General features: G+C 42.3%; 1 protein-coding gene across 15 annotated transcripts in view; it reads right to left on the bottom strand.

Moving 5' to 3' along the window:
* Positions 1-26,789, bottom strand: part of RIMS1 (regulating synaptic membrane exocytosis 1) — a 581,909-nt gene that overhangs the window by 261,404 nt on the left and 293,716 nt on the right. For 13 of the 15 annotated variants that reach the window (XM_063916803.1, XM_063916807.1, XM_063916791.1 and 10 more), the window contains 7 exons: positions 16,228-16,351; positions 11,154-11,200; positions 9,954-10,066; positions 7,664-7,794; positions 7,283-7,454; positions 4,595-4,748; positions 4,408-4,479 (listed from right to left, as the gene is read on the bottom strand). In XM_063916803.1, the coding sequence (XP_063772873.1) occupies positions 4,408-4,479; positions 4,595-4,748; positions 7,283-7,454; positions 7,664-7,794; positions 9,954-10,066; positions 11,154-11,200; positions 16,228-16,351 (813 nt within the window). The remainder of the gene's footprint in view (positions 1-4,407; positions 4,480-4,594; positions 4,749-7,282; positions 7,455-7,663; positions 7,795-9,953; positions 10,067-11,153; positions 11,201-16,227; positions 16,352-26,789) is intronic. The other 2 variants (XM_063916795.1, XM_063916798.1) reach the window with 1 other exon arrangement.

Here is a 26,789-nt window from a genome sequence, read left to right as displayed (position 1 = left end):
GTAACATACGTTAAAAAAAGATCCGTAGAATTTGGCATGCAAATAACGTCTGCATAAAAGAACAATAAAAGAAATAAGTAAAAATAATAATTAGTAGATGTTTGTTAGTTTATTGGTCTTGTAATTAATTTATATAAAGAAAAAGCACATTGAATTTTTCCACTTTGAAAATCCAAGTAATATAGAGTATATTTACTATGTGATCAGGACTGAAACATGTAGAGGTGTTAACTGATTAATGGGAAGGGTGATGATACAGAGTCCAAGCTCTATGATAATTACTCCAAGAAAAACGTTACACTGAGTGGATAAGATTTGGGAAACTGGTAAATATTATAATATAGTGGCGTGATAATAGAGAAACATCAGTTTTGCTACTCATGATATACTAAGCCCTGTGGACTAAATTAATATAGGCTTGGATCATTTACAATTGACTTTTAATGCTTAATCGGTGTTCACAAAGAATATTAATTTAATGTATTAGCCTTAATCGATATTATAGGCTTAGTTGAGAAGTCTACAATGGAATAAATGAAAGGTTATGGAAAGAATGGCAAACCTGCTGACTAAATCTGAACCTATAACATTTTGCTATAACTTGACTCAATTTTAATTTCCTGACATAAATGTATTCATCATACAAGTCGTTCACACAGACCTTCCTACTTTGTAATAATCAAAAGTGCATTTTTTACAATTTGAAAAAGGATATAATAGAGATGCCAAACAAAGATATTTATCAACATACAGTACTATGCAAAAGTTTTAGGCAAGTGTGGAAAAAATGCTGCAAAGTAAAAGTAATTTAGAAAATAGTGTTAATAGTGTTCTTTTTTCGGTGAAGATAGTTCTTAATGACATGGCTGTATGTTTGGGGTTATTATGCTGCTGCAGAATAAATTTGGTGTCAAGCAGATGCCACCCTGATGTACTGCATGATGGATAAGTACCTGCAGTATTTAAGACACCATTATTCATGACCATACTGTTTCTCCAACTCTATTTTCTGAAATGCAGCTCCAAAACTCCACTATGCTTCACTGTTGCCTCCAGACACTCATTATTGTATCACTCTTCAGCCCTTCGGCAAACAAACTGCTTCTGTTAAAGCCAATTATTTCACATTTTGACTCGTCAGACCAGGGCACATGCTGCCATTTTTCTGTATCCCAGTTCCTATGTTTTCGTGCATACTTAAGTACATGGCCTTGTTTCCACGTCGAAGGTATGGCTTTTGAGCGCAATTCTTTCATGAAGACCACTTCTGACACGACTTCTCCAAACAGTAAATGAGTGTACCTGGATCCCACTCCTTTCTGCCAGTTCTGAGCTGATACAACTGCTGGACATCTTCCGATTTCTTTCACCTAATGCACTAAGTTTCCTTAGCCGACCACTGCGTCTACGGTCCTCAACATTGCCCGTTTCTTTGTGCTTCAATGCTGATAAATACAGGCAGGTACTTATCTATCTATTAGGCAATACCATCAGGGAGGTGTCTGATTGGCTCCAAATTTATTCTGCAGCAGGACAATGAGCCCAAACATACAATCAATATCATTAAGAACTATCTTCAGCGTAAAGAAGAACCAGGAGTCCTGGAAGTGATGATATGGCCCCCACAGAGCCCTGATCTCAACATCATCGAGTCTGTCTGGGATTACATGAAGAGACAGAAGGGTTTGAGCAAGCCTACAAAAAAAGAAGATCTGTGGTTAGTTCTCCAAGATGTTTGGAACAACCTCCCTTCCGAGTTTTTCAAGAACTGTGCAAGTGTACCTAGAAGAATTGATGCTGTTTTGGAGGCAAAGGGTGGTCACACCAACTAGTGTTTTGATTTAGATTTCTCTTCTGTTCATGAACTTTACATTTTGCTAATTGATAAAATAAACTATTAACACTTTACAGATTTTTTTCCACTGCTGTATGTAGTACAAGTGAGCAATCATTAGCAGTCATTGGCAAAACAATGCACACAATGTCCCATCTCACATTTGGGCCATGGTTAACTTCTTAAGTGAGTGTTGTCAACCTTTTCAGTTATCCGCATGATATTGTAATACCCACAGTAATTGTGGGTGAGCCAGGGCAGCCACTGTCATTGTACAACTTAAGGTGCATACACACTATGCAATATGCTCCATGGGGCTAATTCAGACCTGATCGCTGGGCAGTGATTTCTGCAGCCCTGCGATCGGATATTCGCTGCCTACAGGGGGAGTGTATTTTCGCTGTGTAGGTGTGCGATCGCATGTGTAGCAGAGCTGTACAAACAGATTTTGTGCAGTCTCTGCGCAGCCCAGGACTTACTCAGCCACTGCGATCATGTCAGCCAGTTCAGGACCGGAATTGACGTCAGACACCCTCCCTGCAAACGCATGGACACGCCTGTGTTCTTCCACACACTCCCTGAAAACGGTCAGTTGCCACCCACAAATGTCTTCTTCCTGTCAACCTCCTTGCGATCGCCCGTGCAAACGGATCCGTCCCACAAACCCATCGGTGAGCGTCGTTCCACTTTGTACCCGTGCGACGTGCCTGCGTATTGAGGTGCATGCGCAGTTTGTGCCTGATCGCCCGCTGTTCGAAAAAAACGCACAGCAGCGATCAGGTGTGAATCGACCCCCATGAGCAATATCGCATAGTATTTCCCATACCCTCCTGGGCCGCGACCTAGTGCATACACACTGTACGGTATTGCTAGCAATATTGTACAGTGACGTCATGCCGCGGCTGGGCCAAACATGCAGCTTCTGATGATATTGTCAGACTGAGCTGCATGTATGGCCGACGGAGTGAAAATTAGCGATATCGTGTATAATATTGCATAGTGTGTATGCACCTTAAGGCGGATCACAGTGAACACATTTTATCAAGCAGTGCTCCAACTGATAAGAGGCTGACCTTGGTAATGAGCACTACAATAAAAAAATTTAAAAAAATTAAAACATGTAGAAACCATAAGCTACACAGCAACAGAGAATGAGCTACGTAGGCCAACATGAGAATGACCCTTAGATTCACCCTGTGAGGGACGTGGTAGTGTATTTGATTTGGTCTCTGCATTATTTAACAACATTAAGATGAAAAGTACATATGCATATTGTCAAAAACACGATGGGGAGATGTATTTATCCTGGGAGAGAGACAGTATACCAACCAATCAGCTTCTAATTGCCATATAACAGGAGATGACTGGTTAGTACTTTATCTCTCGCCAAGATTTGATAAAACTCCCCCTTTTTTTTTACATTCCAGTTTTAGAATGATCAAATGCAATTTAAATGCATGTTCAGTAAGAGAAATATTTAGAAATCATATGTAATTATTATTTAAATCAGGCTCCATTATAATGCACAATTGAAATAAATAACTTTTAAGAATGTCCTTCACTTCTTCACTAGTAACCAGCCAGACAGGGATGACCAGTGTGATCCTAAATACAGTAACATTAATCTACAGTACATTGTAAAGCAGGCCATTAGAGCCAGGAGTAGGACTACAAATGTGAGTGCAGAAAGCATCATTATACCCCTATGCAATGTTATGAATGACAGAACGCACCATTAAAGAACCATGGGAGTAATTCAGAGTTGATCGCAGCAGCAAATTTGTTAGCAGTTGGGCAAAACCATGTGCACTGCAGGGGAGGCAGATATAACATGTGCAGAGAGAGTTAGATTTGGTTGGGGTGTGTTCAAACTGAAATCTAAATTGCAGTGTAAAAATAAAGCAGCCAGTATTTACCCTGCACAGAAACGAAATAACCCACCCAAATCTAACTCTCTGCACGTTATATCTGCCCCACCTGCAGTGCACATGGTTTTGCCCAATTGCTAACAAATTTGCTGCTGCGATCAACTCTGAATTACCCGGAAGTACAACTGGAGAAAGTTATTGCTAAAAGCATTTGTCTGTTGATTGTCAAAATCTCTACTTTGTATCCTCAATGCAAAATATAAATTGTCAGCCATGCATCATGCACTGTTATCACTACCGTGCAGCAGCAACGTTTCATGGGAACTAAAGACTAGTTCATTTAACAAGCAGAACAAAACAAATAAGACAAATATATGTATCTGGGAACGTTAATTTATGTAATAGTGTTCACGCTCTAAAATTAATGTTGCATTTATTAGCTCAGAGCATTGTGAAGTAAGATATTTAATAACCCCGTATTTTACCATTTTGATGATAAATGAAAGGCATTTGTCATTCCACAGTGTTGATAATGATTTTATTCATACAGTAAGTTGTTGTAGGATACATCAATTAAATGTTGTTCTTTATTCATTAGACTCCACAATACACTGAATCTCCAAAATGAACATCCTTAAGGAGTCTGGATTAGTGAAACAAAGCAAAAAGCAAAGAGAAATAGGACCATGCCTTTTACCAACGCACCTGGAGGCACAACTCCAATACCATCATCAACATCAAAATCTGAGAAGTCACTATCAATGATTCGCTGAGATCCTGTACAACAGCAAACCAGTATAGGTGGTCATTTTCTGGAGCACAAGATGATATATGCACACAGAAATCTGCAGACATTCGTCATGTGGCTCACACTTTATTAAAGGACACTTACTTTGTAATTTTTTGCTAGAGTTCTCTCCGTGTACATGTCTCCTTGGCATGAAAGGTGATGGCTGAGGCAGAGGTAGTGAAGACTCATCATGTGTTTGCAGTTTATACCAGTGAGGTTCATCATCTAATAGTGCAGTCTCTAGCTCTATGAGAATCTGAGAGGAAAATCACACTGTGAGAGGAGATGGTCAAACAACCTGCCAATATTATCAAATGAAGATCAGCAGAAAAACTTTAACTTGCACACTTAGCTCACGTTCCACTACAACATTTTCCATCACAGCATACAGTACATGAAGATCCACATTATCAATAACTCAGCTACTGCTTCTGTGTGTCTTGCTTGGAACACAGCGTGAGTTATTTAAGATCTAACAATTCCCATATGTAATAATATCAATAGCAGTAGAGGATATGTAAGTGCCTCATGTTCTCGCCTTCTCTATATTTAGCAACAATGTTATTACCTGCCGTAGCTTACTTAGACTCAGCTGGGGCTAGCAAGTCTGTGTCCGGGATCAGTACGTAATCCCGCTGGACAGGATCCCGGCTGTCGAAATACCGACGCCGGAATCCCGACCACACAATCCCGACAGGGGTGTCGAGCAGAACGCAGCCCCTTGCGGGCTCGCCACGCTGCGGGCACGGTGCCTCGCTACGCTCGCACACTATTATATTCTCCCTCTATGGGTGTCGTGGACACCCACGGAGGGAGAATATGTCGGGATTGTGGCGGTCGGGATTCCGGCGTCGGGATTTCGACCGCCGGGATCCCGTCCAGCGGGATGTTGACCGCATCCCCTGTGTCCAACGGCACATACCCTGGGACCAACACTCCTACAAAATGGAAGCGACACGCCCCTGTTTTGAAGAACGAACCTGGTTGCCCGCATGCTCCGCCCCCCAGCATGCTACAGTTAATGGGGGCTGCGCATTCACAGAACTCCAAACATCGGACTTGTACGGAAATCATCGGGTTTGCATACAATCCAAATCAGGCTCTCTGTACACAACAGTGAGGTCTCTGCATGCAGCCAGAGGAACGCATGCACCGTAGAGGTTTTATCGTTTATTTGCTCATACGTAGTAGCAAAACATTGCTCAACTGTGCACATAACAGCATTGCATCCACCTTTTAATCAGGCCCCTCACCTCTTCCGTCTCCCTCTCTATTTCATGTCCCCCATTCCCTCTTTCTAACTCTCTCATCAGTTACCAGTCACCCCCCTCCCATCTCCCTCTCTCTGACCTCCTCTATCGTTTTGGATCCCCTCCCCCATTTTTTCCTTTGGGGGTGGCGGAAGTGTTATCAGTGGGGGAAGGTCATTGTCTCCAGGTGCTGACAGGGCTCAGGAAACAGCACTGGGCATTCAGCAACAGCATGCTGGGGGTGAAAAGAAGCTATATCTGTCAGGCAGCCAGTGAGAACCATGAGGGGAGGGGGATAGAGCCTCCTTCTAGCTCTTACTGCGCCTGGCCTAGGTGAACATTCCATATTCTCCAACAAGACCCATTCCATTAGGTACAAAAAAGGGGCAGATGTATTAACCTGGAAAAGGCATAAGGAAGTGATAAACCAGTGATAAGTGCAAGGTGACAAACGCACCAGCCAATCAGCTCCAATATGTAAATTAACAGTTAGGAGCTGATTGGCTGGTGCATTTATCACCTTGCACTTATCACTGGTGTATCATTTCCTTATGCCGTCTCCAGGCTTAATACATCTGCCCCAAAATGCATTGTTCCTGGACGTCCATTCCAGTAGTGGTGCTGCAGCACAGCAAAATTCAAATAGGGGAGCCACATCAACTGCCAATACGTCCCGCCAGGCAATATTTGGCAGCGTTTGGGGTGGCAGTTGGTGTGGCTCCCCTACCCGAATTTTGGACTATGCTACAGCTTAACTCTGGAACCGCCACTGGAAAGGAAGTCCAGGAACAGAGCATTTTGTACCTAATGGAATGGGTCATGTTGGGGGGTATGACATTCTAGCTAATTATATATAGTGTGTGTGTGTGTGTGTGTGTGTGTGTGTGTGTGTGTGTGTGTGTATCTATCTATACACACAGACACACACAGATATATATGCATATAGGCACTGCCAAGCCTACTTTTTACTCCAGAGTTTTGACTATGAAAATTATTAGACCAATACAAAGAAGATATTTCTAATATATTCAGTGTATTTTTCAAATACTTTATATAGTCAAAACTCTGGGGTATACAGGATTATGACAGAGAAGGCTCTGCCTCACCTCACCACATGCCACTGTTAAGAACCTACTGGATGGCAATGAAAATACTGTGGATAAAGATTTTTTATTTATTTATCTCAGGGACACACAGTCGATATATCAACCTCTTACATATGTTGATATATTGAAAATATGTTAAAAGAATATATTATTAACTACTAATCACAATGTAAGTTGACACCTTACTACATAGCTAGAGAGACAGAATAGAATTTCTTCTATTTTTATCCTTTTCACATCATATTTATCCCCTTCCTTAGATACAATATGTACTTTTTTCGGGTGGAGGAGCATTATGCTATAAAGAGGGACAGTGCTTCTCTACCTATCATTACAATGGAATGGGGAAGCACGAAAGCCCAAAAGAATCATGCAATAGTTAAAACCGATTAAAGACCAGCGACTGTTAGAGGGTGATGACGTTGCATGAATACCTCGCCAAGAAATTCACTTTCTTCTTCTTGCACTCTTGGCTGATCCCACACGGTTATTTCTAACATTCTTTCTCTAAAGTTTTTACGATGTACATGGGAGTAAACAAATGTTTGATTCCATTTTGGTTCTGAGCTTTTCTTCACCGTTTTGGTCCTCCGCTTGCTTTTATCGCTGTTAAAAGACAATTTTTGAATAGTTATATACTGCCATCTAGTGACAATCTATAACATTGCAGTTCACAGCTTTCAGTTCATCTGATTTTGCAGAAAACCAATTGTGTTCTAAGCTTAAAAAACTAAAGTGACATTATGAGGTTGTCCTTCAGATTGTAAATACATAATAGATATATACATTAAAAAAAAAATATGAAAGACTATTACCTTCTATCCGGAAGAAAGTACATTTTTACATAGGAATTCCTTGGACGCCCATCCGGCCTCGGTGGGAGATCTATTGCTTGCAGCACAGTGACAATTAAATGATGTTCTACTTTATCATACAACAATTTTACCTAAAAATAAAATTAATAAATTACTACCAACTACATAGTTGTTATAATAGTGAATACAGGTTGAGTATCCTATATCGAAATATTCCGAAATACGGAATATTCCAAAATACGGAATATTCCGAAATACGGAATTATTTGAGTGAGATAGTAAAATCTTTGTATTCTGATGGCTCAATGTACACAAACTTTGTTTAATACACAAAGTTATTAAAAATATTGTATTATAAGACCTTCAGGCTGTGTGCATAAGGTATATATAAAACATAAATGAATTGTGTGAATGCACACACACTTTGTTTAATGCAAAAAGATATTAAAAATATTGGCTAAAATGACCTTCTGGCTGTGTGTATAAGGTGTATATGAAACATAAAAGCATTCTGTGCTTAGACTTGGGTCCCATCATCATGATATCTCATTATGGTATGCAATTATTCCAAAATACGGAAAAATCCGATAACCAACCTGTAATAATTTTATCTTGCAGAAACACACAGTACTGCTTCAAAACATTTCTGTCTGTGTTCTTGTCCAATCAATTTTATAATCTATATTATAGTATTACTTCTGTACTACTTTTTTAAAAACCATTTTTTAGGTTGATAAAAATCATTTAGAATTCACCAATAATTAAGAAGAGTGTAACAAATGGTGAGAGGTTGTCCAAAAAACTAACAATACAAAAACAAACAGTGAGGGATGATAAAAATAAACATGGGAGGGAAAGAGCAAACAAAACAAAACAGGTGTCTTCAAGTATCTTTGAGATAATAAATAGTCCAGTCAGTAATTCCCTTGTGTCACCACTTACAACACACACATGCGCCCACTGACATAGGATAACTAACAGCCAAGCAAGGCCCTGAGATAGGGTGAGCTGATTAAAAAAGCTTCAAACTGCATTAACTTATCAGCAATCAGACATAAGAAGTCATTGCTCCTAGTGACGGTGCCTGAGCATGCTAACACACATCATGAGCGGTATTCAAATGATATATCACGCCCAATCTCCTTTCTAAAGTGATCCCCGTTAATACTCTTATTGCGCCCACAGTAATCAGGTTTAGCTGCGCAAATGGTTAAGTTCCCTCGCTTTCCCAGGGAAGGGGGGGGTGGGGGGGGTTGGTGGATTATTGAGCTGAAATGATTGTTCCACGCCTGTCAGCAGAAACAGAACGTATGTGGAAGGAGGTGAAGATGTAAAATATGCATTAATGCACTGCACACTTGGCATATCACTTCTACTGTTACAATTCAATTAGCTCTGAATGGACCAAGAAAATATAGTTATTTTGCTCTATGCACCCTGGAAATAGAATCATTTATACAAAGTGGTGAAAATATCTAAAGTACTAGTAAGTTTTCTGTGCAACTTTTAACTACAAAGTAAAACCTTTTAATGGTTTTCAGTGTCAAGAATACAAGCCCTCTTAACCTTTGTAGCAAACATTTAATAATTGACATATGTGGAGTTCCTGTGTCCATTAAGAAACATTCTGCTAGCTAAGTGAAGACGTAATAGCCCATAATGCACAGAGTAAGAAATGCATTTGACCCTAAAGGCGGCAGGCTCTAATGTATGATTTTCTTTACAGAACTAATAAAAGCATTCCAAAGATAGACTTGAGGGGTTTAAATATAAAACAAAGAAACAAAGCATTATTTCAGGACATGTTGCATGTGTTTTTTTCAGATATTCAGCTGCACATGAAATACTGATATATACTGTACCATAGAATTCAATGTTAAATTACAATATAATACAATCTAAAAATAAGCAAACAAGGAGCAATTTGCATCTTGGCAAAACCACGTGGTACTGCAGGTTGGACACATTTAAAAAGAACCGGCGATTTACAGTAAAGCCTGATTCTGAGTCAAAGTGGCTGTTGTGCTCTGGCTGGAAGCCTGAATTACTACTGTACTTTCTAATGCAAGATCTGTCCTACTCAGAATTTGAATTCACTATAAAAACAAAGCTGCTATTCATTCACTAAATGTAAAAGCATTCAGTATTATGCGGCATGTAAAATAAATATATGTGTTTACACCTCTTGAACTTCAACATGGTTCGTTTCAAGAGCAAATTGCCCCTTTTTTTCTTTTGCTCCTAACTAAGGCAGACCCAAAGCGTGCTGTACAAGTCATTAAATACTTACAGATAGCTGCCCTGGCAAAACCTGAGGTGCGTCTTTGAGAGCTCCAGGACTAGTTGGAGATATAACAGATATTGAAGGCCTATCCATCTTCTGAGATTCAAAAGAACTTGAACCTTGTAGAAATGAAAACATGCATTACACTGAAATGATCTGCATAAGATATATACATATGATATCAGAAAGCCACAACATAGTGTAGAACAAACATGCATGAAGTTAAGGAAGAACTGTTGGCCTGATCTATTCTATCTGCAACTCAGCAGAGTGTCTATCTACTAGTAGGTGGAGTGTTGCAATATGTACTGACAGTCGCACATTAATCACTGAGTCAGCTATGCACTGAGGCGACGGAAATAGCAGTGTATTTCTAATATTTCCTCCATATCTGCTTCCATTCACAGGGGCTAATTTGCACAGGTAGCCATCCAACAGGAGAGTGCAAGAGAAGGGGGTAGGGCAGCGCTGAAGTGTGCACACATAGTAATCAGAATGCATTTACTACTATCCCTCCTCTGTGCACCAAATTCCACGTTTGTTGTGCAGAGCAGAGTTGTATATAAGAAACAATTACTACGTATGGTACAGCTCAGATCCAAAAATCAAGCACAAAGGGGGGTATACAATTACCGTGGCTAATTGGTTTCGCTGGGGGTTATCCAATTAGCACCGATAAGCTGGAGCTTGTTCCCGATGCCGGACCTTATCAGGAGGTATGCCTCAGTCAAGCAAAGCATAATCTGCGATAAGTGCCCCCAGACCCACGATAAGTGCCGCGAAAATACAAAGGTCCGCGGCTTTTGGGGGGACCTATGTATTTTTTCATGAAAAACTTGTTTTTCGTGGGACCTAATTGGATATCACGGGTGATTGGATACCGCCCAAAGGCTCTTCATGAGTACATGGTGCCATGAGAATTGAAGTGGGAACATTGTTCACTTAGCAGATCTTATTACTATATCTTGGGGTCTGAATAAAAATACCTCTAGTCAACTCATGTAGTGTTAAAACACATGACAATATGTATGTAATGTGAAATCTTTCTTCTGAGCCATCACTGGGTCAAAAAGAAATGGCACTTGAGTAAAATACCGCAATGTATGTTTCAAGGAACATTGATTTTTAAACTTAAGACAACATATTTTATTCACCAAACAATCACAACCTAAACAATACATTAAAGAAAATAAACGAGACACCTACTAGATTCTAATGGAGGATGGGAACTCTCTGGTATCCTTGGAATGTCACTGGGATGAATAGCAAGAAGAAATAAACATATAAGTTACTGTTTGCTAACAACACAACAGTAAAAAAAGCAACTATACAACAAAGCTGCACTTTACTTATGCAAGAAAACATAGTTATTAAAACGAGTGCATGAGAGGAGGGGATGTCTTAAGTAATTCAGTCATTATTTCTTTAGTTTACAATAAGAAAATCTACAATATAAAATATTTTAATAAATAGAAGACATCTGACTAAATCCAATAATGAAAACCCACAATTTATTATATAGTAACAGGAAATCCTGATCCAGTGTCCCTTTGGATGCTGGGGGCTAAGGAAAAATGCCCTCTTTGGAATGCCCTAACCATCTCTGTCGGTTACTAAAGTTAATATTGATCTGTAAAATATAGGCTATGCCAGGAGACAACTGCTATTAATGTTAGGTAATGGTCTACTTCATTTACTACATCTGACAACTGGCACTATTACAAACACATTTATCATTTATTTGTTTAATGATTTGAAAGAAGTCAATGTATTGGGATCACAATTTCTGAGAAGGCTGCCGAATTGTAATATTCCACGCAGACAGCCACGCCATGTCACCAACTTTAAATGTACATGGTATTCTATTTTTGTCTGAAATATTTTTTGGAACGGAATAAGGCCTTGTAGAGAACGTGATGCACCTTTTTCCAGATCATTCAAAGATGAGACACAGAAATGGAAAAAGAAACGTGGTCTTGGGTAGGACAAATAGTGACCCAAAAGAAGAGGAATGACAGGAATTATTATAGGCAAATGCCGCCACTGGCAGCTGTTCCACCCAGTTATTGTGACATTTCCACACATAACATCGAAGATATTGCTCCAGAGACTGATTCACACTCTCCGTATGTCCATAAGATTGCGTGTAATAACCTGAGCAAAGGCTGAGATTGATACCCAATTTTGAACAGCGAGCAAAACCGAGCAATGAACTGGGTACCTCGATCAGAAACAAAATCTTGAGGCAATCCATTTATGTAACTAGAAAACATGCCGGACAAAAAATGCTGACAACTCTCTAGCACTGGGTAGTTTAGCCAGACGATTGAAATGGGCCATTTTGATGGAACGATCAACAATTACCCAAATGGTATTACACTTGGAGGAAACTGGAAGGTCCACAATGAAATCCATGGAGATATGGGACAATGGCTTGGAAGGCACAGATAATGATAAAAGTTGGCCAGATTCAATATAGGCCAGATTTTTATGATCCGTGAAGACAGTGGGGTAAATTTACTAAGATGGGAGTTCCATGTAAGATGGGATGTTGCTTATAGCAGCCAATCAGATTCCAGGTATTATCTTCTAGAAGGTGCTAGATAAATGAGAAATAGAATCTGATTGGTTTCTATAGGCATCATCCCATCTTAAATAGAACTCCCATCTTAGTAAATTTACCCCAGTGTCTCACACCCTCTATCCAATGCATCCAATCCCCTAATGCTCAATTAATGGCCAAAAGTTCTCGATTACCAACATCATAATTAGCTTTGAGGAACAAAATTTTCGAGAAAAGGTGGCGCATGGATGTATCTTAAAGTCTTTGGGATCCCTCTGGGACAGTAGTGCACTACCCCCTCAACTAAAAATGGTAACTCAGGATAAGGAAAATAGAGGACAGGAGCAGAGATAAATGCCTTCTTCAGGTTCTCAAAGGCCTGGGAGACCAGCGAGAGGTATCAGCTCCTTTCTTGGTTAATGCCACGATTGGGCCAACTATCGTGGAAAAAGAGCAAATAAATCTTCGATAATAGTTTGCAAAGCCCAGGAACCCGTGGATAGCTTTTAAATTCGTAGGCCAGAACCAATCCAAAACTGCCTGAAGCTTACTAAGATCCACGGAGAAGCCTTTGGGAGAGATGTTATACCTTAAGAATGAAGGCTTTGCAGACTCAAATTCATACTTCTCCAGTTTGGCGTAAAGGCCATTTTCAAGCAGTTTCTGAAGGACGGACTGGACATGAAAACGATGCTCTTCCAAAGACTGGTAGCAAATCAAGATATTGTCAAGATAGACTACTATGAACTTGCCCAGGAACTCCTGCAGAACCTCATTGATAAGGTCCTAGAACACGGCAGGAGCATTGGACAATCCTAATGGCATGACTAAATATTTGTAATGTCTGCTATGGGTATTGAACACTGTTTTCCATGTGTCGCCTTCCTTTATGCTAATTAGGTTGTATGCCCCTCTGAACTGGTAACAAGAAAGAACTTCAGAATGAAGAGTGCCAATCTTCAACCGAATGGAGGGAATCTGGAACCTCCCTCGTCAATTAAGGGGAGGACTCCCATCTAGACCACAAATAGTGATGGAGGAGGCAAATTCCTCGACAGGAACTCCAAGGGACTGGGCGAAGGCCAAATCCATGAAATTTCAGGCGGCCCCACTATCCAGAAAAGCCATGATCTCAACCTCCTTGTCAGCTATAGCGAGTTGTGCTAGAATCAAAACAGAGATGGATGGAGAAATTGAGGATATCTCTCCAACATCATTCATGCCTTGTCTCTTTCCAACTTTTGAGGAAAGGAACCAGCAAAATGTCCTTTGTGGCTGCAGTACAGGCATAAACCAAGAGTCAACCTCCTGGTCTTCTCCTCTGGGGACAAGCGGAACGCCCCCAATCTGCATTGGTTCTCCTAAGTCCTCTATGGGCACAGGTACTACAGCCCTTGCCATTCTCTGCTCCCGAACTCATCTGTCAATTCTAATAGCCAACTGCATGAGTTGGTCTAAGGACTTCGAAGCTGGATCTTGGACGAGGTAGTCCTTTATCTGTTCCATGAGTCCCAGATGAAGCTGACCCTGTAAAGTGGGCTCATTTCAGTCACTGTCATTTGACCACCGGCAGAATTCAGTACAATATGCTTCAGCGGAACTCCATCCCTGCTTCAGGGTGCGCAAATGTGCTTCTACGGAAGCTGCTCTATCAGGATCGTCGTATAAGATGCTGAGGACAGCAAAAAAAGTTTCAAATAATTGCAAGGCCGGATGGTCAGCTTTTAAACCAAATGCCCAGGTCTGAGGATCCTCTTGAAGCAGAGAGATGACAATCCAAACACGCTGGGGCTTTCAGCCTGATGACTGCGGCCCTTAACTTGAAGTATAGCTTGCAACTCTCACGGAAGATGAAAAATTGCTTCCGATCTCCTGTGAAACGATCCGGGAGATGAAGATTGGGTTCTTTCACAGCTCGCTGAGCAAAGTCTATGGACCTTCAGCTCTCTTCCTGGGAGTAAACATGGAAAAATAAGTCATGAAGCTGTTGTGTCAGATTCTGGATCTGACCGTCAAGAACTTGGGCAGGATTCCGCTGCACTGGATCCATACTGGCAGGGATCCTCCAGCGCCAGTAATGTGTTGGCTGATTATAATTTTATGAACGTTAGTACTACTCATGCGAGACCCCTAGAGCCGACGAGAGGGTCTTCTGCCAATAACAGCTGCTCGTTGTTCCCTTAGTACACAACACATACATTATTACTTAGGTTGCCATCTGCACTTAAACCTCTAGTAGTAGGGGCTCACACGATAGACTAGAGATCATGAGACATGAACTGGGGTACACACACAGGAGCATGGAGGGTGAAATCAGAGCTGGGTCAGGATCTCAGCAGGCCTGATGAGGCACTTCAGAATGGAACATGGTCATGTGCAGAGGACTTGCAGACACTGTTCAGGTGGTATGCGGACACAGAGTAGTTGGTGTATCTCCACAGGCGGAGAACATGTACACTGAAATGGCAGATAAGGGGTTAACACACTAGGCTGGAGGAAGATACAGACAGGACAGGAATCACAAATGAGAAGGTAATCTTGCAAAGTATCCACAGGATTAGCAAAATATGGGGACTAGGACCAGTGGCTTATACTACAAAGCACAAGCTATAAACGGCACTGGAGACCTTTACAGTTTAAGGAAGCAATACGGAGTGCTGGACTGGAGTGTCAACACTAAGAAAAACAATATACAGCTACAGTGCCTCACATAGGGGGTAATTCCAAGTTGATCGCAGCAGGAAATTTGTTAGCAGTTGGGCAAAACCATGTGCACTGCAGGGGAGGCAGATATAACATGTGCAGAGAGAGTTAGATTTGGGTGTGGTGTGTTCAATCTGCAATCTAAATTGCAGTGTAACAATAAAGCAGCCAGTATTTAACCTGCACAGAAACAAAATAACCCACCCAAATCTAACTCTCTCTGCACATGTTATATCTGCCTCCCCTGCAGTGCACATGGTTTTGCCCAACTGCTAAAAAATTTCCTGCTGCGATCAACTTGGAATTACCCCCATAGGGGCTAATTCAGACCTGATCGCTGCTGTGCGTTTTCAGCCCAGCGATCGCCTCTGCCTGATTGAAAGGCAGAGGCGTTCGCTGGATGGGAGTGGTTGGGCTGTGTTGGGGGCACGGGCCAGGCAATGCAGGTGTGCCCGGACCATGTGGGGGGCGGGCCGCGGCGGTTGCGTGATATCACACGCAGCCGCTGCGACCCGGAGAGCGATGGGTAGCTCCCTGATAGCGTGCAGAAGCTTCGCTGGTAGGGAGCTTCTCTTCAGGTACAAAAGCATCGCCGCCGTGCGATGCATTTGTACCTATGCGAGGGGAGGGAGGGGGAGGCAGAGCCAGACATGCAGGGCGGACTAGCCCTGTGCTGTGCGTCCCCCCACATGTCTGTGAAAGTGATCGTAGATGTGCTAAATTTAGCACATCTACGATCAAGTCTGAATTATCCCCATAGACAGCTGCACGGACACAAAGTGGCTGAGTAGCCAGGCAACCAGAGACGCACAAGCAGAGTGGTACCCCAGTTGCCTAGCCATGTGATTTTTCCGGTTGCCAGGCAACACCCAGGACTTGCATCTGGAACAAGCTGCTCGGCTGCTTATAACAAATAATAATAATATCAATAATAATGATGATGATGATGATATAATAATAATAATAATATCTGTCAATTTAATTTAACATATTTAAGATACAAATGTTTCTTACCCAATGGGCCGTGATACAATGATCTCAACTTGTGGTTCTGACTTTGATTGTAAAATTATGTTGTAAACATCTTCATTTGTTGCACCTGGCAAAGGCTTTCCATTCCATTCTAGGACTTCGTCGCCTTCATTAAAAAATAGATAGTACCCTTTAAAAAACTGATTTAAAAAGCAGGCATGTAGTAATTTATTGCACAATAACTTATGGCTGTACATTTAATGGGAATCTTGGAGTCCCAGCGACTTGTGAATTATCATAGTAGTAGCAGGACAAAAACTAGTTCCTCATCCCTACATTTACAGTATGTGCAATTAATATTACAGCAAGTTATATAATGAAAATATTGTTGCATCTCTCAGAGCAATGACATTGTGTTCTGATTATAAAAAATGTAAATGTAATGTGTGGATATTTGTAATCAATTATTGATGGACACTGTGCTTATAGCAATATTGATCAATATATGACCTTACCATACAGTACAGTATATATTTTGGATAGGTAAGCATCACATTATCATGGGGTACGCAGTGCCAGTGCGCAAGAGTAGTATACAAGTACTCATTTATTATTAGGGTCACTAAGTTCCAAGACTGTGCATGGCAATATACAGTATATAACTATTGCATATTATATTTGGCACCAGATACTAGTCTGCACATTAAAAACAGCACGATACAGTATATGGCTTTTCATGTTAGTGCGGGCTACAGTTATTGGTCTACATATTGTAGAAGATATGACTGTGGACCATCTTTTCTGTTGCACAGAAAACGTGTTTGCCGCAAATGTTCCTGTGGAGGAGTAGAACTGGGTTAGTAGTAATTTGGGGAGACTGGTGAAAAGGTGAAAACAGGGGTATTCAAGAGAAACGCTGGTGGATATGGGCCTAATTCAGACCTGATCGCTGCTGTGCGTTTTCGCACAGCAGCGATAAGGTCTGAACTGCGCATGCGCCAGCACCGCAGTGCGCCGGTACATGCCAGACAGCTGTCTTAGCCCTAAAATCGCCTGTGCCTGATTGACAGGCAGAGGCGGTCGCTGGGCAGGAGGGTGCAGGCCAGCGGCGTTAGGTCGCCGTATAGGGGGCTCGGTGTGGGCAGCGCAGGCGTGCCAGGACCAATGGGGGGCGGGCCACAGCGACTGCGCGATGTCACACGCAGCTGCTGTGACCCGGGCAGCGACGAGTAGTTCTCTGCCAGCGAGCAGGAGCTGTGCTGGCTGGGAGCTACTCTTCAAGTACAAAAGCATCACCGCTGTGCGATGCTTTTGTACATGTGCGGGTGGGGAAGGGGGGGGGGGGGGGCATATGAGTAAAATGCTGGTGGATATGGTGTATGTGAGAGAAAATCTGAAAGGCAGACAGACATGCGAGAGAAAGTGTTCTGCATCATACATCAGTGCATCTGGTACTGGGGAAAGGAAGAGTGGTAGATAGGCTGAAGCCGTGCCTAAGGAACTAAGAAAACTTTCATCAGCCTTGCACATTGGTTAAGACCTGTTCATAAGTGTTCAGAAGTCTGTTGGGCGATTCAATTGTTAGTGCTACCCTGAACCTGTGTGCGCCTGCCGGTAGCTATTCAATTATTTCTGCCGATGGGTGCGCTAACATCATTTATGCTTACGGCACCAGATAATTTGCATACTGCCCCGTCTAAAGTGATGGGGGAAATGCAATTATGGGTGCCCATTAAACAATTAAGCACTCCCTGTGTATGCAGTATAAACATCAATGAGTTGTACAAACATGTAAACACTCCTGTTTCTCATTAAATCTTTAACAAAGAAAAGTGCTTCAAGAAAGTACTGGAAACAATTTTTGTGGTCCATGTTAATATAACAGTAACTGTCAGTTGCTGCAGTTTTGCACACAGCACATTCATGCTGTGTCTCTACCTCTCCACCACATCCAAAAGGTGCTTCATTAGATTCTCTTTCATCTCTAGAGATATTGATGTAAATGAAAATATATATACACATATATATATATATATATACAGTCTGCAAAATTGCTGATTACTGCATTTACCTCATTACAATATTGAATGCAATTCACCTAAATTATCTCATTGCAAAGTTTCTTTCATTTAATTGGTTTTCATTTTTTTTTTAAATGTTAAACTTTTGGTTCTCTTTCTTTTCAGAATTATTTGTGTCTCTTTCTTGCTGTTCCTCTTCTTCATGGTCCCACTACAACCATACAAAACTACGGGGGTCATTCCGACCCGTTCGCACGCAGCGGTTCCTCACTGCGGTGCGAACGGCTCAGAACTGCGCATGTGCGGCATTGCGCACACGCGGCGTTGCCCAGCGACGGACGTTTCCAGTCAACGGAGCACCCAGCAAAAAAAAAAAAAAAAAAAAAACACGCAAAGCTGGACGGAAGAAGATTGACAGCGGAGAGGCGTTCCAGGACGGATAATCCCCATTGGAGGCCGTTTTCGGGGAGTGGTAAGAAGAACATAGGCGTATCCAGGCGAACGGAGGGCGGATGTCTGACGTCAGGACCGGGACCTTCATCGCTGGATCCGTCGCACAGGGTAAGTAGCTGCAGGACTGGTCTTGTTTTGCAGGAAACTTTTTAAGCATAGCAGGGCTGCACAAGTGTTCCCAGCCCTGCTAAGCTAAAATACACTTAGTTGATCGCAGCAGCAGCAAAAAGTTGCTGGCTGCGATCAACTCGGAATGACCCCCTACATGCATGACTTTAACATTATTCATATTGCTTTAAACTGTACTGTAGATTGAAAATCTCCCTTGAAAGATCTTAGGATGCACTTGCAAAACAGTAAAACCATTGCGGGTACTTGGCCTGAGAAGGTTGAGAAACACTGAGCTGCAGCAATGATTTTTTATAGCTGACTACAATCTGGGGGAGAAAAAAATCAAACATAAATTTCAAATGAAGTGCTGAACCAGCAAGCAAAACCCTCTACTTAGCAATACTAAGCGCAGAGCCAGCAAGCTAGCAAAACTAATTTGTTCACTATTGATAAATATATTCTTGTGTACAACTAGAAGTCCCTTGGGAACATCTGTTATTGCACCATCATTTGTAATCTGTGAAACTGAGCACATACAGGCAAATGGAATAATGCAGAAATTTATTGTCATCATAGATTAACAGATGTGCCCTCATATACCTAGACTAAATATGCCGTCCGGTGTGCGATGCCAGGTGCGAGTGAGCCTCGCCAAGTGGTGTAGCATCATCTTAGTTGCAATCAGATGCGACAAAACTGCATCATGAGACTGCACCGATTAGTTTGATATTCTCTCTCTCTCTCTCTCTCTATATATATATATATATATATATATATATACTGCTCAAAAAAATAAAGGGAACACTTAAACAACACAATGTAACTCCAAGTCAATCACACTTCTGTGAAATCAAACTGTCCACTTAGGAAGCAACACTGATTGACAATCAATTTCACATGCTGTTGTGCAAATGGAATAGATAACAGGTAGAAATTATACGCAATTAGCAAGACACCCCCAATAAAGGAGTTGTTCTGCAGGTGGTGACCACAGACCACTTCTCAGCTCCTATGCTTTCTGCTGATGTTTTGGTCACCTTTGAAAGCTGGCGGTGCTTTCACTCTAGTGGTAGCATGAGACGGAGTCTACAACCCACACAAGTGGCTCAGGTAGTGCAGCTCATCCAGAATGGCGCATCAATGCGAGCTGTGTCAAGAAGGTTTGCTATGTCTGTCAGCGTAGTGTCCAGAGCATCTAGGCACTACCAGGAGACAGGCCAGTACATCAGGAGATGTGGAGGAGGCTGTAGGAGGGCAACAACCCAGCAGCAGGACCGCTACCTCCTCCTTTGTTCAAGGAGGAACAGGAGGAGCACTGCCAGAGTCCTGCAAAATGACCTCCAGCAAGCCACAAATGTGCATGTGTCTACTCAAACGATCAGACACAGAGTCCATGAGGGTTGTGTGAGGGCCCGACATCCACAGGTGGGGGTTGTGCTTACAGCCCAACACCATGCAGGACGTTTGGCATTTGCCAGAGAACACAAAGATTGGCAAATTCGCCACTGGCACCCTGTGCTCTTCACAGAGGACAGCAGGTGCTCACTGAGCACATGTGACAGACAGGACAGAGTCTGGAGACGCCAAGGAGAACGTTTTGCTGCCTGCAACATCCTCCAGCATGACCGGTTAGGCAGTGGGTCAGTAATGGTGTGGGGTGGCATTTCTTTGGGGTGCCGCACAGCCCTCCATGTGCTTGCCAGAGGTAGCCTGACTGCCATTAGCTACCGAGATGAGATCCTCAGACCCCTTGTGAGACCATATGCTGGTGCGGTTGGCCCTGGGTTCCTCCTAATGCAAGACAATGCTAGACCTCATGTGGCTGGAGTGTGTCAGCAGTTCCTGCAAGACGAAGGCATTGATGCTATGGACTGGCCCGCCCGTTCCCCAGACCTGAATCCAATTGAGCACATCTGGGACATCATGTCTCGCTCCATCCACCAACGCCACGTTGCACCACAGACTGTCCAGGAGTTGGCGGATGCTTTAGTCCAGGTCTGGGAGGAGATCCCTCAGGAGACCATCCGCCACCTCATCAGGAGCATGCCCAGGCATTGTAGGGAGGTCATACAGGCACGTGGAGGCCACACACACTACTGAGCCTTATTTTGACTTGTTTTAAGGACATTACATCAAAGTTGGATCAGCCTGTAGTGTGTTTTTCCACTTTAATTTTGAGTGTGACTCCAAATCCAGACCTCCATGGGTTAATAAATTTGATTTCCATTGATAATTTTTGTGTGATCTTGTTGTCAGCACATTCAACTATGTAAAGAACAAAGTATTTAATAAGAATATTTCATTCATTCAGATCTAGGATGTGTTATTTTAGTGTTCCCTTTATGTTTTTGAGCAGTGTATATATATATATATATATATATATATATATATATATATTGTGACAAGAACGCTGGAATAGTGTTTGAGGGCAGGTATGTTTGTCCCAGGTTCTTGTCTTACATGTATTAGGAAAATGTTTTGTTTTGTCAGAACCTTTTCAGTTTATTGGAAAAGCTGGATAAGGGCCCTGAAAGAGAGATAGGACAAGTTCCAGATACTGGGCCCAGTTTGGGTCTTTGTCCTCACAGAGGGCTAATCAGGGTTTCAGCTGTGTAAGTGGGTTATAGGACTGCTAGCCTGATTAGTGTCTACAGACTGCCTGGGAAGACTGCAGGATATCTGTGAGAGAAATACGCTTCCTTACACAAGTGAGCCATACAGTGTTAGTTGGAAAACTCTGTGTTTTTGTTTAGAGACAGTTAGGAACTTCTTATGTGTAGTTAGTGCCGGACAGGCAAGGTATTTTCTTTTGATGTTTGTTTTGTTTTCTGTTTAATAAAACTGGTCGTGGCCAGTTGCAACACACACTGGACTTGTGTGATTCCTCAGCTGCTGCATAGCTGCCATTTACCCCACGAAACGGCACCTTGTTCCCTTACAGTGTTACAATATATATAGACAAGGGTAGCGTCTGGCACTCTCATCAATGTAAGCAACGGACCTGGGTGCCTTCCAAAAGCCATAGTAGACACAATGTGACGGATGGCACTCCAGGATGCAGATTGAATAACAACAGGCAAGAAACCAGGGGTGTCTTGATAAAGGAGCGCAAGCTCCGAAACGTTGACTACACCCCTGGTCTGTTGTTATTCAATCTGCATCCTGGAGTGCCATCCGTCACATTGAAATATAGGACGAAACGCGTTGGGTGCTGCCTTGATCTTACCTCACTTACCAAAAGTTAAGATATTCTTACTCCTACTTTTTATGTTTTGAACTTTTAAGGGAAGGGTTTTTTATATGTATAAAAAAGTTTTTTATGTGTAGAAATTCACCCCTTTTTTTACATTTCATGTCCCATGTCTTTTTTATGCAAAATACTTTGTTGTGTACATGTTTTTACCCTTCTGCCCACATGTTACCCCCTTGTTTTTGCTCAGAATTTTAACTCAGTTTTGTTTAAGTGCTATATAATAAATCTATGTATCATTTTTTATAAGTACCTTGCTTCATTTTAATTGTCTAGCACCAGTGGTCGCTTTTAAATACCTCATTCTTTGTCCACAATACTTTCTTCATAGGTACTTGTACCAGTACCTTATTACACTTGAGGTAACTAGCTGACGCCCTGTGAACTCACAGGGAATGCTGTGTACAAACAGGTATTATAGCATTTTTAGGATTGTCCACGTACCAGTGTTGTTATTTTGAATACTGCATCTGTGGCGCTGCTTGCTCTCCTGGTACACATATATATATATATATATTGTCGAAGTCGAAAATATTTCAGTACACACACCACGTACAAACTACACACAGATGGCCTCCGTGCGCATACTTGTTTTGACTTTGGTGCACATATTCGCAATTTGCGTATAATCGCTCCCGCGGTCCTGCGCATTAGCGCGTGGTATGAGTAATTACGGTAGTATTTGTGATCGCATGGAAAAGCCATAAAAACACACATAGCCCACATGCACCGCACCAGCGATTTATACTTGTTTAAATGGTACAACAACAAAGGGATTCACATTTACAGGATAGGAGGGGACAGAACTAGATTATAAGGTAGTGTTTGGTATCCAGCTGTAGGGTATTTTAAGAGCAATATTCCGGTGTTGGTTTGCAGAAGATCGCACGCTCCTGCGAATAGTCATGCGCAGGAGCAGAATATTAATATTAACTGTATTTACTGTACTCTTGATATGCGGCGGGAACCCAGAGGAGAACATCGGCAAGTGCACCTGGACCAGACATAGCCCACCTATCCAAACCGACCTATGACCTCTCCTGTACTGTAAATGACCATCCCTGTGTCCAATGGACAAAGAGATTACAGTTTCCATTGTGTTAGGTTTTGGACAAATGTATAAAAAGCCAGCTGCAGGCCAGGTCACTCTCTCAATCTCTGAAGGTCATCTACCTTGATGACTGAGGACCGGACCGGGAAGCGCAGGCGAAACCAAATGTATGTACCATTGACTGTAGCCTCTTTTCTGTTATTGTAATTGTATCTTTGTTGTAACCCCCTTTTATCAATTATATGTTGGCGGGTCGGATCCCAACTTCTGAAATACAATTGGTGTCGTATCTCTTTGTCTGCTAGATTTGTAAGTGTATTACAGACACACGTGAAGCTGCACAGTGCTCACGGCGTGTCGTTGTGTGTGTATGCACCGCGTGTACTTTGCACGTCCGTCGCGGCGTTAGTACGCAAAGTGCGTACACGGTACGGGGCTTTGTACGCTGAGTAATAAGTACGTAGGATAAGGATTACATACAGCGGCCACAGCGGATCGATTTTAAAGTGTATTGAGAGTGTTTTAAGTATTGCTTTTAGTCCTGTAAGTAAATCAGCATTTACAATATATATATATATATATATATATATATATTAATTTAGAATTACTTATCTATAAAAAGAAAGTAAAATATCTCATAAGCTGCTGGGCTGCCTCTAATGAACCAAGCATTAACTGTACTTTTCTGTGTTTGCCAAACTTCTAAAAGTGGAATTAACACTTTAAACAGGTTTTTTTCTTGGTCTTTCTGTTTAAAAAAATAACATTATTTATAGTATATATATATATATATATATATATATATATAGTCCAAGTAGAAGATACGGCACTCCAGGACTAATATAACATGCATAGTTGTGTCAACGTTTCATTTAATTGCTTAAATTTCGTCAGGACAATATTGTCCTGACGAAATTTAAGCAATTAAATGAAACGTTGACACAACTATGCTGCGCTGTCAGCTTTGTTTCCTGCTGCCTTAGGCATGTTATATTAGTCCTGGAGTGCCGTATCTTCTACTTGGACTGTCTTATTGTTTACTGGCACCTGGGCACTATATGGAAAACTATATATAACACTATATAAAAACATAAACATAAAAGGTCTTTGTAAAAAGGTAAGGAAGTTCTGACTTAACTCTCTAAAAATAGGCAAGGGAGTCACCACAGGCTGTCCAACGCATTTCGTCACAACTGACTTCTTCAAAGGGTCAGTTGTGACGAAACGCGCTGTTTTTATGCTTTGTTTTTAAGCTTTTATTAATATTCTGAAGTACGTTTTATGTTGTAATTCGCTTTTACGTGATATTAATGCTCGTTTGTATTATTACATATTTTTTGGCTTTAAAATCTATTTTTAACTATTGCATTATAAACAACACAAGTCGCCGGTACCCTTCTTCCCCCCATTTCTATCTATCTATCTATCTATCTATCTATATATATATATATATACTTCAATTTTAAATCTATTGATTGACATCACGAATAAAAATAATAATAATAATAATAATATATATGTGTATGTACATATATATATATATATATATATATATATAAGAATTTACTCACCGGTAATTCTATTTCTCGTAGTCCGTAGTGGATGCTGTGAACTCCGTAAGGACCATGGGGAATAGACGGGCTCCGCAGGAGACTGGGAACTCTAAAGAAAAGATTTAGGTACTACCTGGTGTGCACTGGCTCCTCCCTCTATGCCCCTCCTCCAGACCTCAGTTAGGGAAACTGTGCCCGGAAGAGCTGACATTACAAGGAAAGGATTTTTGGAATCCAGGGTAAAACTCATACCAGCCACACCAATCACACCGTACAACTTGTGATAACCTTACCTAGTTAACAGTATGAACAACAACTGAGCCTCACTCAACGGATGGCTCATAACAATAACCCTTATTTAAGCAATAACTATATACACGTATTGCAGAAAGTCCGCACTTGGGACGGGCGCCCAGCATCCACTACGGACTACGAGAAATAGAATTACCGGTGAGTAAATTCTTATTTTCTCTGACGTCCTAGTGGATGCTGGGAACTCCGTAAGGACCATGGGGATTATACCAAAACTCCCAAATGGGCGGGAGAGTGCCGATTACTCTGCAGCACCGAATGAGCAAACTCAAGGTCCTCCTCAGCCAGGGTATCAAACTTGTAGAACTTTGCAAAGGTGTTTGAACCCGACCAAGTAGCCGCTCGGCAAAGCTGTAAAGCCGAGACCCCTCGGGCAGCCGCCCAAGAAGAGCCCACCTTCCTTGTGGAATGGGCTTTTACTGATTTTGGATGTCCTCCAAGTCCCGAGTAGCCGCAGGTACCACAATAGGTTGGTTCAAATGAAACGATGATACCACCTTTGGGAGAAATTGGGGACGAGTCCGCAATTCTGCCCTGTCCATATGGAAGATCAAATAAGGGCTTTTACATGACAAAGCCGCCAATTCCGACACACGCCTAGCCGATGCTAAGGCCAACAGCATGACCACTTTCCACGTGAGATACTTTAGTTCCACGGTCTTAAGTGTCTCAAACCAGTGGGATTTCAGGAAATCCAACACAACGTTAAGATCCCAGGGTGCCACTGGTGGCACAAAAGGGGGCTGAATATGCAGCACTCCCTTAATAAACGTCTGAACCTCAGGCAGTGAAGCCAGTTCTTTTTGAAAGAAAATGGATAGGGCCAAAATCTGGACCTTTATGGACCTTGTTGCAGCAGGTCCTGTCTGAGAGGCAGAGGCCATGGGTCCTCTGTGCGCATTTCTTACAGTTCCGGGTACCAAGTCCTTCTTGGCCAATCCGGAACAATGAGTATTGTTCTTATTCCTCTCTTTCTTACTATTCTCAGTACCTTGGGTATGAGAGGAAGAGGAGGAAACACATATACCGACTGGTACACCCACGGTGTCACTAGGGCGTCCACAGCTATCGCCTGAGGGTCCCTTGACCTGGCGCAATATCTTTTTAGCTTTTTGTTGAGGCGGGACGCCATCATGTCCACCTGTGGCAGTTCCCATCGCTTTGCAATCTGTGTGAAGACTTCTTGATGAAGTCCCCACTCTCCCGGGTGGAGGTCGTGTCTGCTGAGGAAGTCTGCTTCCCAGTTGTCCACTCCCGGAATGAACACTGCTGACAGTGCTTGCACGTGATTCTCCGCCCACCGAAGAATCTTTGTGGCTTCCGCCATTGCCATCCTGTTTCTTGTGCCGCCCTGGCGGTTTACATGGGCGACCGCCGTGATGTTGTCTGACTGAATCAGCACTGGCCGGTTTCGAAGCAGGGACTATGCTTGACTCAGGGCGTTGTAAATGGCCCTTAGTTCCAGTATATTTATGTGTAGAGAAGTCTCCAGACTTGACCACAGCTCTCGGAAGTTTCTTCCCTGAGTGACTGCCCCCCATCCTCGGAGGCTTGCATCCGTGGTCACCAGGACCCAGTCCTGTATGCCGAACCTGCGGCCCTCGAGAAGGTGAGCACTCTGCAGCCACCACAGAAGAGACACCCTGGCCCTTGGGGACAGGGTGATCAGCCGATGCATCTAAAGATGCGATCCGGTCCACTTGTCCAACAGATCCCACTGAAAGATCCTTGCATGGAACCTGCCGAAGGGAATGGCTTCGTATGAAGCCACCATCTTTCCCAGGACTCGCGTGCAGTGATGCACCGATACCTGTTTTGGTTTCAGGAGGTCCCTGACCAGAGGTGCTAATTCC

Source organism: Pseudophryne corroboree, chromosome 4 (assembly GCF_028390025.1).
Source record: "Pseudophryne corroboree isolate aPseCor3 chromosome 4, aPseCor3.hap2, whole genome shotgun sequence".
Taxonomy (NCBI): domain Eukaryota; kingdom Metazoa; phylum Chordata; class Amphibia; order Anura; family Myobatrachidae; genus Pseudophryne; species Pseudophryne corroboree.
This window is presented reverse-complemented; position numbering and strand designations above follow the sequence as displayed.